The 13,192-nt window shown below is 35.5% G+C and overlaps 2 protein-coding genes across 6 annotated transcripts; both read left to right on the top strand.

Annotated features, from left to right (window-relative positions):
- Positions 1–2,578: 2,578 nt before the first annotated feature.
- On the top strand, positions 2,579–4,229 carry LOC110844881 (SEC14-like protein 2). Its single transcript, XM_022091208.2, has 6 exons — positions 2,579–2,833; positions 2,914–2,992; positions 3,090–3,133; positions 3,224–3,338; positions 3,403–3,693; positions 3,767–4,229. Exons 1-6 carry the CDS (start codon positions 2,714–2,716, stop codon positions 3,949–3,951), a joined length of 834 nt encoding a protein of 277 aa, XP_021946900.2. The 5' UTR covers positions 2,579–2,713; the 3' UTR covers positions 3,952–4,229.
- Positions 4,230–8,173: 3,944 nt separating this feature from the next.
- On the top strand, positions 8,174–13,179 carry LOC110844790 (mediator of RNA polymerase II transcription subunit 15). 5 transcript variants are annotated; one of them, XM_035847955.1, is made up of 13 exons: positions 8,174–8,649; positions 8,735–8,822; positions 8,900–9,623; positions 9,698–9,792; positions 10,433–10,504; positions 11,137–11,273; positions 11,358–11,452; positions 11,535–11,699; positions 11,768–11,883; positions 12,002–12,174; positions 12,271–12,376; positions 12,462–12,615; positions 12,694–13,179. In XM_035847955.1, exons 1-13 carry the CDS (start codon positions 8,576–8,578, stop codon positions 12,897–12,899), a joined length of 2,205 nt encoding a protein of 734 aa, XP_035703848.1. In that variant the 5' UTR covers positions 8,174–8,575; the 3' UTR covers positions 12,900–13,179. The 5 variants fall into 5 exon arrangements, with proteins under 5 accessions (XP_035703848.1, XP_021946771.1, XP_021946770.1 ...); XM_022091079.2 differs by having other exon boundaries at positions 8,175–8,649; positions 9,701–9,792; positions 11,999–12,174; XM_022091078.2 differs by having other exon boundaries at positions 8,175–8,649; positions 11,999–12,174.
- Positions 13,180–13,192: the final 13 nt, after the last annotated feature.

Below are 13,192 nucleotides of genomic sequence, written 5' to 3'. Positions count from 1 at the left end.
GGCAAACCCTCAGTCTGATGTATGTATGTAGTATGACAAAGTCTCCACTGGGAATTATTTAAAATATAGTATGACGGATTTTTCGCTTTGGGCACACCCCCCACTGGAACTCTAGAACCCGGCCTTGGCCGGGCTATACGCTAGTTATATAATATTTTGGACTAATCATACGAAACCACAAATTAAACAATCGTCCTACGTTCCCTACTTGGCAAATACCATATTAAAATTTATTCAAGTTGGAATTACTTATTTTCCCTGGAAGTTGATAACTTTACACTTTTGATCTACAAATATGTACATAACATATATTCGAATAACACCTACAAAACATAACACCTATAAATGTTAACATTACCTCGTTTATTCATGTTTATATATGTAACTACGATGAACGTTAAAACTTCAAAATCCTACTATTTAATCATTCATGATAATGGATTCCCAGACAATAAGATACGAATCCTACGCCATACATATAATCATACATAATTACTGGAAATATTTAGCAGAATGACTATCGTCGCATATTGATTTCCATCAGAAACACAAAACTTTGTCATTAAATTTTGACATGTATTTTACGAATTTCATTCCTTTCTTAATTCAACACCTCCGTATGTGCAAACCTTTTTCTTGCAATCCGGTCGAATTTGATCAGAAGTCAAATAAATTTATCTTGGTAACATGTCCTAAGACAATTCGGATGTATCGTCTCCAATGTTTATTAACATTACTTTACTGTACTGTTATGTTGCTCCATCTAATTTATAGCCCCTTCACATGGCCAAAGAGGTTTCAGGGTTCCATATTTTTCATAATGAACTTTATCCTTCTTTGTTCACGATGGAACTACGGCTTGGACATTGCTCCAATTCAAGTTATCAACTCGTTCGTCACCTTCGAAACTACAGTCTTGGACAGTAAGTTTAGTTTAATGGATATTTTAAATATTTGGCTTAATAAAAATACTCTGTTTTACAGGCGGCAAAAACGTAAAGATGAGTTTTGAAGCCAAAAGCTTAAGTTTTCTGCTGCACATTCTTCAAACCACAATGCCTTTTATTCCCATAGCGATATTCTCCATTCTCATCTTCAACCCATGCACTCCTCCCTTCCTTCTTTCCATGTCCCCCAACTGTCATGCGATCCGATGGACGACGGGGGTTCGACCAGAAATCCTTATCGTCCTTTTCGAAATTTGGATGAGCATCCACATAACATTTTCTGGAACATTGTGGATACATCACATGCTCCTTGTCGCAATTGGTTGTATATTGAACTACTCTGAAATTCTGGCACGGTATGTAAACAAACAGTACATAAATAGTATTTATTTAAAGTGAGGGTATTTATTATTCATTCATATCTTTAGTGTCCTTCTCATTGTAAAATAATTTACGATGGTTACAAGATTTTGTAAACATCATAAGATTTTGTCATCAAAAATCACGCTATTAAGCTCAAGATTTTTACAAAACTTTACCCCCCTGTTTTCTTCGTAAACTATTTTACTGAGGATGCGAACACATTTGTGAATACCCTCAATGATTCCTTGTTACGTGTTGACCACATTTATTACTTTTACAGAAAAGCGAAAGATGCTATCAACCAAACCGAACATGAATATTGCGTCCACATTTATCGCTGCATTCAACTCCTGGAAAAATGTCTGAATGACTTTCTCATGGTGAAAATCGTCCCAGCTCTGATTACATTTGTCCCTGGAATTCAAATACTTGGACAATACATATGTGTAAAAATGCATCATGATGTAAGAATGCCAGGATTCCTCATTTTCCCACTGCTCACGATTGACGCTGCGCTTATCAACATTATTATCTTCACATTGGCATCCAGGGTGAATAGTGTATCGATCAAGGTATTAGCCACGCATGAAAAGTACAGTTCGAAATTTAAGAGAACGTCTGCAATCAAAAAGTCAATCAGGGCATGCGCCGTGCTTAAGATAAAGTTTGGATCAAATTATATCGACAATGGGACGCCGTTGGTTATACAGAATTTCTGTGCGGATCAAACAATGTCGCTTATCTTGATAGGATCTTGATAGGATCTGTTGGATGAATCTAAACAGAAGGTGAAGTAATGAAACTACCATAAGCACAAATTCTGATTCTGATTCACACCAAAGCAAGGTGGTCTTGACATAATTACAGTATATAGTTAAATTGTGGTTTTTATTGCTGTTAAATTTTAATACGAGTTGGTTTAAAAATCGTCCTCACATTTTTAACAAGAAAAAGAACATCTTTACTGATTTAATTTCAAATAAGTATCTCGAACGTACAGAGTATCGTTATGAAAGTTACGTGAATTTGCATATGAAATAAAACTGGCATGACCTGCTACATATTGCTTAAGACTATGATCTGCTCCTTTTACACATGTTTAACAGCAAATTCACCGGTATATGTACTGTACATGCACAAAAGTTACCTTTCTTCGACGTGTACTGCATGTTTAACTAAATTGATTAAGTTTAAACAAACCTGTTGTATTTTTATCTTCACGATCGGTGTACTTTTATTTTACGGGACCTACCAGCTTAACCTCACAATTTGGGACATACATACATATGTATGCACACAATTTGCCAAATAAATCTCAGTTCATGCAAATACTTTCAAGTAACAAAAATCAACCGGTCCCATTGTAACTTTACTTTCAATATAATTTTCTAAATTGCAAAATTATGTTGTTCCAATCTTCCCAAATAATATTTTCCTCAATTTTCTTACTACTTTTTATAATTGGTAACTCTTCCCAAGAAGATTTAAATCTTACCAAATCACAAAAATCCAAGCTGGAGAAGGTAGAATCCTATAAAAACTTGTTTTGACTTGTTATGTGGTACCTAATTTGTGAATTGATTAATCGTAATATTTTCCTCAGTTCAAGCATGGAGTTTCTAACATAAAGTTTCCTCATGAATGGATGAGAGATGAGTTAAATCTGCTTCGATATTTGAGAAGTTCGTTAAATTTTTTTAAGTTGAAGATTTTGCAGACATACATACATACATTCCTTCTTGACTTATAATTGTGGATAAATATTTATGATTTACTTAGCTAGAAAATGGGATGAGCAACGCGCTAAGGACATGATAACAGAGGTAAAAAAAGATAGTAGTTAAGAACATGACAATATTTGCACAAGCTGTTTGTTGTATGCATGCATGTAAAAGCCTATTAATTTAATTTAGACCATAAAATGGTGGAAGGCGTCCAACATGGATAACATCCACAAAGAAGATTGGTCTTCTTATGAGAAGGATTATCCCATTTATTTGGATGGCGTCGACAAAAACGGACAACCAAGTAAGCAATTTAGATTCGGAAGTTTGTGCAAATTTATTAATTTACATTATTTCCATTAAATCAGTTTTTGCCTATGCAATTGGGGAATGGGATTTACGCCAGGCCGTGGTTCAAGGCAGGCTGAAAGGTGTGATTCGGTGGATGTTTAAGCGAAGAGATGAGATTCACGCAAAGGTGAGAGAACTTCAACGACAGGGACAAATCAATGGGACGCAGTGGAATCTGGTTGTAAATTTGGACAAGTTTAATTCCAAACAACATTTATGCGCCCAATGTCTTCGACTTTATACGGATTGGGTGACTACATTGGAAGCACATTATCCTTCCTCACAAGACAAAATTTTCGTGATAAATTGTGAGTAGAATCAAGTTTGGAAAGCTTTGATTTGTTGGATTTTACTGCTCACAAGTTGTATTTAAATATTTAGCACCATCAACCTTTCAAGTCGTCATGAATCTGATCCGGCCTTTGCTCACCCCGTCGACAAGGAATGCAATTAAGATTCTTGGAACAAATATGAACGAGTGGTCGAATACTTTATTTGCAGAAATTGCGAGGGATCAACTTCCAGAAGGTTTCGGAGGAACTAGAAATTATACACTGCATTTTTAAGTACAGAGTATAATTTTTCATAATGACCACCTAAAAGTGCGAGCAAACAATCAGACTACGTTTTGATTTGTTAAAGCGATAATTATTTGAGTGAAAATATTATTTTAGTCGTGCATGCATTTGAGATCACTGAAATGTTATCGTACATTCAAGTACACATGCATTTGCATCAATAACGGTAATACCAAAATGTGAGTAAATAATTTTAATAAAAAGACTAAGATAAATCTACATTTGGCGTCATACAAATAAATACGTACTATATTCATGAATATAAATTTTCAGACATACATATGATTTATTCATGTAACATGCTAGACATAGTTTTATGTAATTTATTGCTTGCATGCATATCGATGAGTTTATTAATATTTTTGCATTGCACGTAAAGTATTTTTGAATCCGTTCACTACTGTGAACCAGCACTTTATCTTAACATTATTTAAACAAACCATAATATGGTAGAGCTAGGAAAAATAAAGGTCAACTAAATAATACTTTATGTGTGGCATTTTTATCCATAAATTTTAAATGTTATGATATATGTGCATAACATGCTACCCGAAAGTCGGGTCCCGAGGTACCGCAAGTTAATTAAAATGGTCTCGAATTAGGTTGATAAAACAACACGGAAACAAACATACTTTTGTAATGGATAAACATGCATAGCTACATATAAAAATATGACATGAAATATTTTTGACAATTAAATAGGTTTAAAAAAAATTACACCTCAAACTCACAACCAATCTATTGGAAAAAGATTCATAAAAATTTACGCGAATTGTCCAAAATCTCGACTTGTACTATCAAATTGTGTTGGGGGTTGTACATACGTACGAGGAAGCAAATCGATATTTGTGAACCTGCCACACCCCTCGATTCTCACGTTTGCCCTAAGTACCCATCACATTAGTAATTCATAACCAGACAATTTTCCATAGATTTTTAAAGCCATCCAAATTATGAACTAACAAATATCCATTTACCAACTTAGTGAAGGTTTGTTACACTTCAAAATTATTCTCTTTACATAAATGCCTATCCTATATTTGTAATCCTTCCACTTGTACATCAAAGAAATGCTCACCTCCACCCACAACATCATGGTTGATATACCCACGCTGCAAACCAGTATAATAAATACCGTCCCAATATTTGCCTTGAGTGTTTGCGGCGTAAATAATAAATCCGCTGTGGTCACTTTCGGCAAGGCCAACTCTTCCAAGATATTTTTCCACCAAAAGAAAATTCCTGAATCAAGTAATCTGCGAATTGTCGGAATAACTAGATGCTCGCCAACCTTGCTCACAACAAAGAACGCAGTTTTGGGGGCCATTGTCTCATTCAGGATGGCAAACGGTTGCCTTGTTACACTTGACTTTCTCCCAAATATCCGATCGACCATCTCCCCTACCTGATCTGTAGGAGTGATGAAAGCACTTTGTCCACAGGAACTCATCACAGTGCGTGCTTCCTCGATCGGAAGGCACTTTCTTTGCTTCATGACTTGAAATACTTGTGATGTCATTGCGAATTTTATCGCCATCTGCGCATCTAATAAGACCGGTTGGAAAGCTTTATACCACCAAGACTTTTGCCTTTCCTCCCAACATGTCGAATCCATTACGCCACTCGAAGCATTTTCTGCACTATTCCGATCCAAACATGATAAAGCGAAGTAAATCACTACATTCGCCTCAAATTCTGCTAAAAATTGATTCGACCGAACTAATTGAGGTAATATTATATTGCGAGTCAAATAAGATTGAAGGATATGAAATACCCTGCTCTTAAATTGATTATTGGTATAGCCTGGATATTCAAAGGTAACTTCGTCCCTATCTGCCTCATCAAGGTCTGAATCTATAATGTCATGCTTCCTTGCAATCAATGTGTCTATTAGTTTAATTGGCGTCCTAGATAACGGGGCTATTACATCGTTCGTTACAATCCCTTTGTACGAATTCGACAAAACAATGCACAACAATACCCAGAGTAACCACAAGGTCATGTAAATGCCGGATTTTTTCATAAAATGACAAAGTCCTACTCCTATTTCCAACAGGGTTGCAAACGTGGTCCAAGCTGAGTCGCTAATAATGTTCATCTTCGTTACAGATATCTCATTTTCCGGATCATACAGAATGATCGTCAAGGACAAACATAGTACACACCAAGTGATGATAATGCTTGTCCACGTCGTAAATGAGAATGGGCTAAGATAAGCGTTAAAGACTAATCTTCCCTCGGAAGTGGAACACGTCACAAAAGAGAGACTTGATTCCGTCCAATATATATAATTTAGAGATGGATGTACTAAAATGTTTTCCGTATTATCTTTACTCCGATAAAATTGTGTAAAGTGATAATAATATTGGAACTGAGACTTGGTAAATAGCATCCCATGCTTATGATCTAATAAGGAAATATTTGTCTTGCTGCGAATTATATGAGTTATCAATCCATCAAAAAATACTTTCCGACCTGAACTTATTCTAGAACGAAATAATTCTGTAGTTATCCTTGATTCCAGGTCGTCTTTTAAACCTAGAAGCGACAGGTGTGGTCTCCACAACAACTGGTAACTCGATGCGTCAATGATTGCCTTATAGTAGCCAACAACTCGAGAAACTAACAAGTTTTGGAGATTGTGTGTCGTAAGAAAAGTCGTAATTTCACATGGGCGACACTTGTATCTCACGAACTCGTCAATTTTTAATTCATACTCATTTTCTTGTAATTGCAGCTGAAATATAAAAACGTAATGGATATGGTAAACTTCAAAGAATTGATGAATACTCGGATTTGGGTTGTCTATATTAAATAAATGCTCTAAATTTGTTATGAAAATTGCACTGTAAGATCTTGGGAAATATATGGATTGATGATGTTCCTCGTATTCATCATAAAACTCTGAGTTATACTGTTCCCATTCAATCGTTGGCTCATTTAGTACTGCTTGTCTGAAAATCTTTAACTCCACAATGAACTGTCTGAGATAACGAAGTCGTTCAACTAGCGTATCTATGGCTTCATCGTTCGGAGATACAAGAGCAAATAATTTGCACTCGAGATGATTTTTGAGTAAAATCGGTTGTGATTCGGGAAAAACTCCGTTATGTCTCCATTTACCACAATTGGCACAATTTGTTGGTGCCAAGTGATTCATTAATTGGACAGGAAACGTAGGATTAGGGTCGATGTTCACCTTCCCAATTGTATGCACAAATACGTGGCAAGAACCAAATGCTTCCAGTATGGAGGACAAATCGTTTATTTTGTAAAGAAAACATGACGTAGGAACTATATCAAAAACTGAAATAAGAAGAAAAGCGAACAAGAATATTGTGGCCATTATACTGAAGCGAAATTTAGAATGGGTATGCATCACTCTGAGAATAGAATGGCAAAGTCAAGACGATTAAATATTCACAGGATTCGGCATCGCATTTAGTAATTAGCGAAAGTGCGACCTTAAAATACTTATGTACCTCCTCTTATTCATTGACGCAAGTGAATCGAATATAATTTTTATGGGTCTAAATTTATGATAAGGAGGCAACACACTCTTAGGACACGTCTTTCCCTACTAAGGATAAGGATAGAAGGAATTCACTCGTTATGAAAATGTACATACTTATTACGAAAATGTTCGGAAAACGCAAACTAATTTTGTTCATGTCAGTAGTACTTTTTCAATATGTCTGCAATAGAAATATTTATTTTTAATCTATTTTGTTAGGTAAGCTTATTATTTACATTGCACGTTAGGAAACTAGTACAGCCATCACTCGTTTACATAAATGAAATAAAATGTATTTTTCAAATGCTAGAATTGATCATAAATAAATTTATACATATTATTTGCAATGCACAAAGCAACATTTTATGTGTGTGATATCTTTGCGCCCAAATTTTAATCCGTTCTGGCCCTGGATAGAAGATACCTGTCTTCCAAGCTTCAAGTCTTCAGGGTCAAACGCGTCATCATGACGCCTTCATGAGTTATCGTTCGAACAGACTGACACAACAGAACTATAAAGGATTTATACCCGTTAATAAATCAAATAAATCCTATTTCAAACATATTTAATATATAAATACATATTTCAGGATAACTTTTCACGAAAATTTGATTTATGTAATTGTCATCGTCACAATACCAGTATTTATTATGGAGCACTGAAAGTGAGACTTGCATCATGGCGGCAGAGCACCATTTACACTCGTCTCTTGTGTTTGAGGTTGGAAAGGTTTTCGGCAACATAATAAAATTGTCGCATTAACTATTAAATTAACTTTCCTCCTCATTTAATAATTACTGCCTATGATAGGAGGAGATCAATTACCGTTTCCTGCACAATTTTACTGTATGTGGCAGTCATTATTGACTCCTTATTGTTACTTGTTTTGAAGTGCAAAATAATCTCTTTTCTGTTTACATTTTTTTTAATTAGAACATAAGCTGATACTATTAACAAATACCTCATTGAGCTGCAATTTAGATGTAGTTTAGTCATAAAATTTCACAATAGTTAGAGTAGGTTGCACTTATGATTATGTGATCCGGACTTATGTAAGTGTACGAAGGAGTTTTTACATTGAAAAGTATTAAACGAAAATGGCCGGAATGGTTCAAGTTGATGATGGAAGTTGGAGAACCCCAAATTTTCGACAGAATATGGTTACTAAAATGTAAATTAAACTTTTCGATTCATTTCTGTCTGGTGCATAATTGCCTTGATGATTAATTATACAATAATTAAATTCTTTTTTGCAGTGAGGAAGCAATTCAACATTGTGGGGCCCCAACGAATAAAAATGCAGCTGAAATGGAAAATCAAGTCTACTCTAAGGCCACGACTAGGGTATTTATCATATTATGCTCATGAAATGCTTTTACATGCATCTGCTTGAGAACATTTTTATTTTAATTTCTTATTAGAACGAGTACCTCAGTTTTGTGGCAAGACTTATCCTTCACATTAAGGAAATGGGGAATAAGGCTAAACCCCCTGGCGCTCAGCTCAACCAGCTTGGTGGAGGTGGAATGAACGTTCTTCATAACCAAATAAATCAGCTCAACACCATGGGAGGAGGGGGAGGAATGAATCCAGGAGGTGTTCCACGTCAACAAATGGTCCCAGGAATGGGTGGACAACAAGCTGGAATGCAGCAGCCACAAGGTGGTGGAATGACCATGCCCCAACAGGTGGGTGGAATGGGAGGAGGAGGAATAAACCAACAGGGAGGAATGATGGGGCAAAGTGGACCTGGTGGAATGATGGGGCAACAACAACAGGTCAGAATCATGGCTCCTGGGTTAACTGGTGGGGTAGCAGTACTTGGACAGCAGGGAGGAGGCATGATGGTTTCACAGGCCGGAGGACCTGGTGGAATGAATGTGAATATGACGCAACAAGGACAACAACAGAATCCTCAGCAAATGCAACAACTTGCACAGCAACAAACACAACAGGGTCACATGATTAATCCTAACTTTATGAACCAACATCAGCTTCAACAACAGATGCAATCTGGAATAGCTCAAGGACAAATGCAGGGGAATCAAGGGGGGATGCACAATCAACAAATGCAACAACAGCAATTACAAAATGCTCAAATGCAGCAAGCTTACCAACAGCAACAAGGTGATCAACATCGACCAGGTATGCTAACGTTTTAAAAAAAAACATATTTTATTTTGACTCAACGTTCTACTAATTTCGTTCCACTAATTTAGCAGGAGTGGGTAGAGGAATGAGGATGCAAACTCTTCAACAAATGCAGAATATGCCAAGAAAAACTTTGCAACAACAACGGCCCATGAATCCAGCGGTAAGAAACATTTTCTGTCAAATTAAGTACATATTCCGCTAAATTAATTTATAAATTCACTGGTAGACGTTACCAATTCCTATACACAGTGCAAATTTCAAGTAATTTGAAGTAGGAAATTCTAGGAAAACTATGTATTTGGATATTTTATAAATTAAGACCCCGGCGATACCAAAATCAACTTGAATACCCGAGTACTAATATGTAATGCAACGAAAAATGTATTTAAGATTTTTTGAGGTATAAATGCTGTATTAGTGGTAGTTGCTGGCTGTAACGGTGCTAGGTCAATTATGTCTGAAGCTAGGTCAATTTGATCTATGATTTTAATACTAAATTAGACCAGACCAAATTTGACTCGAGTCAAATTGACCGGACACCGGCTGTAATCAACTGTTACTGCTTCTTCTTTATTAGTTTTATCCAATTTTAATTTCTCAGTTATTTAATAACTTACTCGATTTTTTTCTTCTGGTTAAGTACTTCCCTCTAATTTATTCAACTGGATTTTAAATCAACTTCTGTTAGTAATGTTGTAGCATATCATCAGCATTATTAAGAAGTGATGGAATTGCTACTTTAAACCTTTTCTTTTCTATGTCTTTAAATTTTACTGTTGTATTATGATTTATTTATAAAGGCCATCGGAATTTCTCTGCCTGAACATGGGACTAATTATCCTATGAATGGGTTAATCTATTTTAATCCACAGGTACGATCTTTTGCTCGAGTTCTGAATTTTATGTCGTGTCAATTAATACTAATTCATTTAGTTTATTCCATATCTTTCTTATTAACTGTCATTTAACTATGCGTTTATTGTCTTCACTTTTGCTTAATTTGTGGTTTGCAAGAAATAATGCTAAATCAACAAATTTCGTGTACATAATTGTGTAATTTAATTTAATCCGGTATTACCTGGTGGTCAGAGCTTTCAGCTTCATTATTATAATAATTCATATGTAGCACTTACATACATATTATTTATTGCTAAACAAAAATGAGCTTTGGGTTTAAGATTTCGAGGAAATCCATTAATTATTTAATTAGCACTCCAGTTTGTGTATTTGTGTATTGTACGCATGCACAGCTTCAACCTGTTGTTTGTTGCATTTGTTCGTATTTTTGTGTGGTGCCTAAAATTTGAAATATGCATTTCAGAAATTCTCAAATTTTGTTCTCACGTGATTGCACTTCGTATGTATTCACGGTTACTACTATACAACTACTCTGAGTGTTTAAATAAATGTAACTGTACAGTCATTTTCTATTCTATGTGTAAACTTAACTTTTGAATGTTGATTATCATTTTAAACATCTAGTTCAACTTTGTTTAATATGCAGGTGGACTCGGTAGGTGCTGGAATGCCAAACCAATTTCAAGGTGGTCAACAAATACGTCCGGGTGGACCATTACTGCCTCCAAGTTCCGGTGGGATGCCTGGAGGACCCTCTCCATCCCCAAATTCTATGATTCAAGGGTTAGTTAACCTAATCCTTGTGCTAGGAATAAATTTATTTATTATTTTACGTATTTTATTTAAACTTGCATTCCTTGTTTATAGACAAAATCAGCCTGGGTTTGCAAATTCACCTCAACCTCCACACCCACAGGGAAGTCCAGCGCCTCCACAAAATGTTGGAATTCGACCTTTAGGAAGCAAGATACAATTACCTATAAATACAATTGGCAATTCTACAATTAAGACGATCTCTAACAATTGCGTATTTTTACTTGACAGATCAAATGATTCCATCTCCCATAATGAACGTCAGCACTCCAATGCCAACGGTTCCAATGCAAAGTCCAAGAAACGACGAAGAATTGGCATGTATGAAGAAAATTGAAGAGCTGAGACGGTACACGGACATGATTCAGAGAATGATCATAAAAATTGGATTGGATGGTGAGATAATACTTGACATTTACTGTGAAGCTATTTCTAGTGTTCACATTTGCTTGTATTTCACACAGATGCGGAAAAGTCTAGCAAAATGAAGAAATTGTTGGATATACTAATGAACCCTGTGAGACAAGTCTCAATGGACATACTTCTCAAGTGTGAAGCAGCCTTAAAGAAAATGGAAAAGGTATTCATTGATACTATGCACTTGTCTAAATTAATTTTTAAAATAGTTCCAATGATTATTTTTCTGATATATGATCATGTACATGTAAATTGTAAATCTTTATTATTTAATACAGCAGCAACATGACACTGGTCCACCCTCACAACCATCAATGCCTCCAAAAGATCATATTTCTCCATTCTTCCAAATTCAGGAAGCTATTTTGACTACTATGAGAAATGGGTCAGCAAACCATACATTTCTTCGATCATTTCGACCCACCATTGAAGCCTTGACTGGACAATCCGTAGTGTAAGTAAATCCGATTCATGTTAAAAATGTTGTTTAATATATGTATGAGTACTTTAAATAATTACTTTAAGTACTCACTTTATGTATATTTTTCAGAAATCCAGATATTCCTGATGAGGAATCAATGACGGAAGAAGAACAAAAGCCCGAGATTCCTATGGTCCTTCAGAGAGAGCTTAAAATGCTTGGACGGCGATTTCCAGTTAGTCCAAATTCAACTTGAATGATTATGTTTATCAGTATAAAGTTAATTTGCAGAGTACCTTGAGAGTTTTATATCTATGCAGGTAAAGATCAAACATCGTGGACGGAAATTACCAATACAATTAAATGCTTCTCTCGGAGATCCAAAACTGCCGAGGGTACCCCCTCTTAAAATAATCGTCCCAATAGGCTATCCTGAAGAAAGTCCTGTCCTCATCGACTTCAAAAATGATTACAGTAATTTACAGATTTGATTTGTAGTGACATTATTTTAATTTTTAAGTGATCATGTACATATGTACACTCTTTTTTCAGGTGCAACATCGTTTTTGAATTCGATTGCCGAGTCCTTCAAATCTCGTAAAGTACTTTTACCCACAATGTTTACGGTGTACGAACTTCTAATCTCCTGGGAAATGAGCGTTCGACAAGTTGCTAACCCATTAGCTAAACGAAAACCACTGAAAAGATTGCCAAACCCCACTCCACTTACTGGCCGTCTCGGGTTGTCGTTTTTATGAGTTTTAAGATTCTCAATATATGTATAGTGATTACAAGATATTATCTATGCAATATCCAGGTCCAACATACTATGAATCACAGTGCGTACTTTTATCTTCATTGTTTCATTGTTGGCATGTTATTTTATTGTTCAATTTGTTGTATCCCGGAGGGTATGTATAATCATCGGTATGAGACAATGAATTTGATTTTTAGCCATAACTTTTGTTAACTGACTTTGCACTCAATTATTTAAGTGACATTGAAATAAAAGGTTTTTATTTCCTATTTCAATAATAATGATTTGTTAATG

Source organism: Folsomia candida, unplaced genomic scaffold, assembly GCF_002217175.1.
Source record: "Folsomia candida strain VU population unplaced genomic scaffold, ASM221717v1 Fcan01_Sc002, whole genome shotgun sequence".
Classification (NCBI taxonomy): domain Eukaryota; kingdom Metazoa; phylum Arthropoda; class Collembola; order Entomobryomorpha; family Isotomidae; genus Folsomia; species Folsomia candida.
Note: the sequence above shows the minus strand (reverse complement) of the source record. Positions and strands in the feature narration are given on the sequence as shown.

Excerpts from the sequence above, each read along its gene's own strand:
- LOC110844881 (XM_022091208.2), top strand. The coding sequence starts at position 2,714 with ATGTTGTTCCAATCTTCCCAAATAATATTTTCCTCAATTTTCTTACTA. Across the intron at positions 3,134-3,223 it reads CTAAGGACATGATAACAGAG|ACCATAAAATGGTGGAAGGC; the intron begins GTAAAAAAAGAT and ends AATTTAATTTAG. Across the intron at positions 3,339-3,402 it reads CGACAAAAACGGACAACCAA|TTTTTGCCTATGCAATTGGG; the intron begins GTAAGCAATTTA and ends CCATTAAATCAG.
- LOC110844790 (XM_022091078.2), top strand. The coding sequence starts at position 8,576 with ATGGCCGGAATGGTTCAAGTTGATGATGGAAGTTGGAGAACCCCAAAT. Across the intron at positions 8,650-8,734 it reads CAGAATATGGTTACTAAAAT|TGAGGAAGCAATTCAACATT; the intron begins GTAAATTAAACT and ends TCTTTTTTGCAG. Across the intron at positions 11,700-11,767 it reads CATAAAAATTGGATTGGATG|ATGCGGAAAAGTCTAGCAAA; the intron begins GTGAGATAATAC and ends TATTTCACACAG.